The sequence below is a fragment of the Hipposideros armiger genome, unplaced genomic scaffold (assembly GCF_001890085.2).
Source record: "Hipposideros armiger isolate ML-2016 unplaced genomic scaffold, ASM189008v1 scaffold_340, whole genome shotgun sequence".
Lineage (NCBI taxonomy): Eukaryota > Metazoa > Chordata > Mammalia > Chiroptera > Hipposideridae > Hipposideros > Hipposideros armiger.
Window position 1 is genome coordinate 1557682 of NW_017731690.1, and position 6592 is coordinate 1564273.

Consider the following 6592-nt stretch of genomic DNA (forward strand, 5'->3'; position numbering starts at 1 on the left):
TATATATATATATATATATATATATATATATAATGTGTGTGTGTGTGTGTATGTGTGTGCATTCTAAGAACTTGTCTAAGATATGCAAGATCCCTATGGAGACATTTTATTAAACTCTAATACATGATCTAGAAAATGAGTTTTTCTTTCTTTTGCTTGTTTGTTTTAATGAGAGATAAACTATTCTCATGGAGTAATAAGGAAGACCTTATTATTTTAAAAATCGAAGTCATAATTTAAAATTTTCTACATTACAAATTCCATTTCAGAATGGCTTCATTTGAAAGTCTACTAAATATTTAACTGAGAAGTACATCAAATTTGCATATCATCTTTAGAAGAACAGAAAAAGAGTGTACCTAAGAAGTTCCATAAGTTCAACATAACTCAATACAAAAACTTGGCTAGGAAATTACAAGAAACAAAAATTTTAAGTCAATGTCATTCTCTAAAAGAGATACAACAAACCTTAAAAAAAATTGGCAAACAAAATTCTGTGCTATATGACCAAATTGGTTTTATTCCACATGTGAATCCCTTGTTTAACATTTAAAAAAGTCAATCAAGTAATACATATATAATCATCACAAAAGTTACAAAAATATTATTTGATAAATTAAACACATTCAGAATTAAAAAAAAACTATATGAAAATTAGAAACTACTTTAGCTTACACATTATATTGAAGATGAATTATTGACACTTTTTCTCTGTGGTTATGAATGAGAATAGAAAGTCCTTTATCATTACTCTTATTCAAAATTATACTAGAAGTACTAGCCAGTTCTTTAACTGATGAAAAAAAAAGTACAATTATTGAAAATAATAAATAGATCTATTAATATTCACAGAAAACATGAATGTGTATGTAACATATCCAAAACAATCTAAAGATATATTCTTACAATTCAACAAACACAACAAAAAGAAAATGAAAACTTTAAAAGATACCATTTATAATGAAATGGGGAAAAAATATCAGATAATTAAGAATTAATCTGAAAAAGAAGTGTAAGAAGTCCACAAAAAAAACAATTATAAAATGAGAAGAGATCTATATAACTGGATGACTAGAAGAGGTTCATGGATCAGAAGACAATTTAAAATGTTGCCAGTTCTCTCCAAACTAATGCACTGGTAATCAAAATGTCAAGGGGGCATTTCTGGAAGTGGACAAGTTAATTCTAAAATGTATATGAAAATTCAAGCTGCCAAACTTGTAGGAGATTAATAAATTGGGATAACTTATTATATAGTAGTAGAGAACTAGCAGTTCTCTAATTTGGCTGCACGTCATAATCTTCAGGGAGATTTTTAAAAGCCTAATTGTGATGCTTTATCTCCCACATAAATTCTTACCTTTTGTGGACAGATCCAGGCATCTACATTTTAGTAGTTCCCAGGTGTTTCTAATGTGCCACCAAGTTTAAGAACCATGGCTCTGCAGCATATTATCATATATAGTATAACATACCTTCTATTGGTGCAAACCTACATTAATTAAGACAGAGTGAAATTGATGTAAGACTAGCACCTACATGAATGGAACAGAATAGAGGCTGTGGAAAGAGATCCAGACATGTATGGTCACTGTTTGTGACTAATGCAGGACAGTAGGAGAGAAGAAGAAAGGCAGTTTTTCAATAAAAGTCACTGCACCAATTGACCCCCTAAAAGAAAAAATAAACATTGATCTCAACCTCAAACTGTATTCAAAAATATCAGTTCTAGGTAGATTGTAGATCTTAAGGAGAGAGTAAACAAATAGAATCTCTAGACACTAACATACAAGAATATCTTCACGAACTTAGGGTAAGAAAAAAAAATTTTTTTTTACATAAAAAAGAAAGTAATTATAAATTGACTACATTACCACTAAAATTAAAATTTCCAACCAACAAAAGATACCAATTAAAAATGAAATATTAAGCTATAGACTAATAGAGGACATTTGCAACACAGGTAACTGACAAAGGTACAAGAAACACAAAATGTGTGTGTGTGTGTGTGTACACAAACATATATACATACATATATATATAGTCCAATCAATAATAAAATTTTATAAAATTTAATAGAGAAATGAGCAAGACTAAAATTATGAAAATTTATAATAGAAAATGTTTCCAAGAACACAGATTAATTGGAACTTTCATATACTGCTGGTGGGAATGTAAATTGGTATACCTACTAAGGAAACTTATTTTTCATTAACTACCATGGCTGAACATACAATACACATACCATACGACATGTCAATTTCACATATTTATATACCCAACTGATCGTACATACATCTGAACACACATGTACAAGAATATTCATGACAATGTTACTGGTAACGACTCCAAACTGGAAATACTTCAAATGTCCATTAGTAATAGAATGGACAAATACATTGTGGTATATTCATCAAGTGGTGTATTTTACACACTGAAATGAACAAACTGCATAGAACATCATAGGTTATTTTTACAAAGATGATGTTGAACATATATGCCAACTAGAAAAGGATATGTGCTATAACTTTCCATTTATATAAAATCTGTAAATGGACAAAAGTCATAATGATGGTAACCTTTGACTGAGAAAGGGCACCAGATGGGATCTAAAATGCTTTAATTTTTTTTTTATTTCTTGACCAGGGTGATGGTTACATAAATGTGCTTACTTTGTGAAAATTCATCTAGATATACACTTTTTTGTCTTAATTGAAATATAACATAGTACTAAAATATTAAAGGATGAAGACGGTCTGAACACATGGAGAAACATACTATGTTGATTTCTAAGACAATATAAAAATATCAGTTCTTCCCAAGTTAATCTATAAAATCAACACAATCCAATACAAATTCTAGTTGAGTTTAAGTAATTAACTGACTTCTTTAAAAATGTATTTGAAAGGTCTATCAATAGCTAAGTCAACTTAGAAAAAAGGAACAAAAACAAGGGATTGGTCTATACATAAAGTATATATTAATACGCATTCCGGAGCCATAGTTACAAAAACGGGTGATTATGGCACAATAAAAAAAAATAGACTAATGGAATAGAAGAGACAGACTAATCCAGATGCAAGCTTATAATATGACTTAAGCACAGCAGCACAAATCAATGGAGAAAGGATGACTAGCTTAGTTAAATGGCACTGGGAAATCAGATTTTTTTATATGGACAAAACTGAAAGTGGATCCCTCTGAACCTCATAGAAAAGTTCCCGCAAATGGATTAAAACTAAATGTGTAATGTAAAACTGTAAAGTTGATATAAAATAATTTAGAAAAATATCTTTGTAACCTGGACATAAAGGACTTCCTATGCAAAGCCTCAATAGCACAAACCATAAGACAAAAATGATGTGGGCTGGCTTGTGAACAAAGATATATTTTATAATATTGTATACACAAAAAATATAGTCTGATTTCAAATAGTCAATTTACAAATAAATTAAACAAAACCCGATATTAAACTGATGGCAGCCTGCATCAACAGGTGAGTATGTGTGTGAGTGTGTGTGTGAGTGTGCGTGTGCGTGCGTGTGCGTGCGTGCGTGTGTGTGTGTGTGTGTGTGTGTGTGTGTTGGATCTGGTATCTGTCAACCTTTGTTTTATTTCATAATATAAAATCTAAAACATTCTTTTGTTTACGAACAGGAAATACATGCCTACCAACAGTTTCTTTCCCAGTGCTGTTTCTGTATCTAATTCTACTACTCCCTTAATTCTACCACTCTTGTGACCAGAAATACAATTTGCCTAGAAAATGACTTTGCATGTATTCAAACTAACTGCTTAAACATTCTAGAGTATATATTATCGGCTTTAACATTATTTTACTGAATTAACATAGTAAGTTACATCAAGAAACACTAAGTTATTATTCAATAATCTCAAATGAATCCTGACTTTTCAACATAGATTCTTAAAAATTATCTTGTGATTGGTAAACATTAATTTCTATACTTTCAAATGAGAATGTAATTATTTAAATTATTAGGAGATAGGCCCCTACAGAAAGAGTATGAGAAGTATTGACATATGGGCAACAGTGAGAAGTGGTTAAGTTTTGTGACGTTTTCTTTCTAAACACAGTCCTTTTACTTATTTCTTTTGTTTTAGGAATACTAAATTTTATTTTTTTATATTCTAGAAAGATAAATATGGATAACTTAACTTTTTACTCTTGCATTAAAACCAATTTCGAAGAAAAGGCAGAAATAATTCACCATTCATGTTGAACTATCTGAAGGCCTACAAAAACTCAAGAATCTTAATTCAATTCCCTGCCCCTCTTCACTCCCGAGTCTTATCTAGTTTCTCCCTTCTCCAAAAATCTTGGGTCTTGACCACTGGTTATTTAATCATGTATTTTCTTTTACAATCGCCTTTCCTTTAACAGAATTTATACCTGTATATGTTCTATTATAATTTCCTCCTTCAATCCCCAAGAGTATATATACTTTATAAGCGTTGTTAGCCAGCCAAGAGACAGGAGGGTGCTTACCTTCGAAATAGATGCCTGACTGGATTTCGAGGACCCTGGGGAGGGTCCTGAGATCAAGAGAGTGGACAAATTCTTCCAGTGACAGTGCCATGGCTCAGGCTTGGGTCTTGTGCAGACGCGGTCCTCACAGAAGCTTGTGGCTTCTGGTTGTCACTTGTCTGCAGTTGCAGATCCTGCTCATCGTTCCTCCTTCAGACAGGCAGGGATGTCACACTCGAGCCCAGCTGGGGTGGAGCAGCTCTGTGTGGGGAGGACAGAAAGCAGGGAGGGAGAGGCAGGAGACAAAAGGTGTCAGAGCTCTTTTTGTTCTGGTTGTGGCTTCATTTCCTTCTGACACTGAAGTAGAGCAGGATGGGGGTGGGGTGAGCATGTCTGAACAGACTTTGCCCCAAAAATGAGAGTTAATAAGTAACTTGCTGCCTGTTGCCAGTTCAGTGTGCATCTACAGCAGGGGCTAGACTGGGTTCAGAATTGTCTGTGTTTTGTTGACCAGAAAAGAACAGGAATTTAAGACTGAAGCCCAATCTTAAAAATGGCACTGTGCGAATGCTTTATCTTTTTAGTTCATTTCTAAAGTTTAGCTTTATGCTTTATCTGCATACGCAGTACTTTTATATTAAATTTGGTTCTGAAAGTGCTTTGTGTCAGCTCTTTTCAGAAATCTGATACTCTGGAGAGAGAGAGGATCGAAACCACTTTTTATTCTTCCACATTAAAAATTTTGCTGAATCTTAAAGGAGGGTGGGGGAGGGGTACAGTATGCAAAGTGATACAGTAAATTAATTCAGTAAGTTAATAGGAAATTTCTAATTGCCACACTATAGTGAAAGTATCTAAATCCGTTGTTAGCAAACCTGTGTTTCCTGGGTTTAGTTCTGGGTTTGATCTACAGGTTACTTTAGCTTTGTCTTCTCTGTTTCTCGTTTGTCTCATGTATCAAATGGTGAAAATGCAAAAAGACTCCAGTAAACTGTACAATTTCTTCCCTGGCTAAAATTCTACAATTCTGATCCTGTGGTCCAAATTTAGTGACGAAATGGCCCAAAGTTAAAGGGAGCAAGAGAAGCCCCATGAAAACAAATCTTAAAAATCCTCCCCCTCTAGATTCTCTGTAGTTAGCTGAAACAATGTTTTAGCGCTAGAATATACAATTCAAGGTGATATTTTCTAAGACCTTTTAAGGGTGACCAAAGAAAGACTGGTGGGTATATCTACAAGTGAGAGATGCTAAGAAGCTGCACATTCGCCTTATAAATTGGACTCCAGGCTTCCTATCTAGAAACTGTTTTAGCCTTAAGCTGCAGAAAGCATAACTATATAGAGGTGGTCAGGCCTCATCCCAGCTCTCCACATCCTTCATGTAAATAGCCTAGGGGGAAAATATTGCCTTATTTTGATATAGAGCTTATAAGACTCTTTTAGCTCTCATGATTGCATCTGATACTTACAGTAATCTGCCTGGCTTCATTTCCTTCTTTACCAGACTAGAATTTTTGGGGTCACGTAATAGTTTTTTCACAAGTAGCTTCTACTTCCTCACTTGCAATTTTTTGCCCCCAAATCTCCCAAACTCGATCACTCTGCCTTCAGCCCCCCTCGTCCAAAGCTCAGGCTCCTCAGTTGACTGCAAACATTGTTTGCAGCCTAAGAGCACATCTCACATGGTTGAATATGTGAAAAAGGCTGCCGTGCACTGCTCCTTAAAAATCAATCATCTGTTAGAATTGGTGCCACAACAAACTTCATTTAATATCTAATCCAAACTGGACTTCACTTGATTTTTTTTCTTAGTATTGCCAAGTCAACTTTTTATCCTACTAGTCAAAGAAGTAATTTCAAAATATCACCAATATTTTACAACTATCTGTTACTCCTGCTTCTGCTCTTTCAACAGATGATCCTCCCTTTGTGTTACAATGTGCTTCTCTTGTACACACAGTCTTAGTTAATGACACTACCGTTCCCTTAGTTTCCCAAGCCTGTATCATGGGAGATGCCATCCCCAGTCTCCAAATCTCTTGTGCACTATAGATGGCAATACTTCATATCACTCACTCTGTTTCTTCCTCTCTTTCCCTATCTTTT

At 33.9% G+C, this 6592-nt stretch overlaps 1 protein-coding gene across 1 annotated transcript in view; it reads right to left on the reverse strand.

Moving 5' to 3' along the window:
* The window catches only part of THEMIS (thymocyte selection associated), a 170310-nt gene extending 165479 nt beyond the window's left edge, over nt 1–4831 (reverse strand). Inside the window, exon 1 of the mRNA XM_019661211.1 lies at nt 4508–4831. Coding sequence (XP_019516756.1) covers nt 4508–4598 — 91 coding nt within the window. The 5' untranslated portion in view covers nt 4599–4831. The remainder of the gene's footprint in view (nt 1–4507) is intronic.
* Between the last annotated feature and the right edge of the window lie 1761 nt (nt 4832–6592).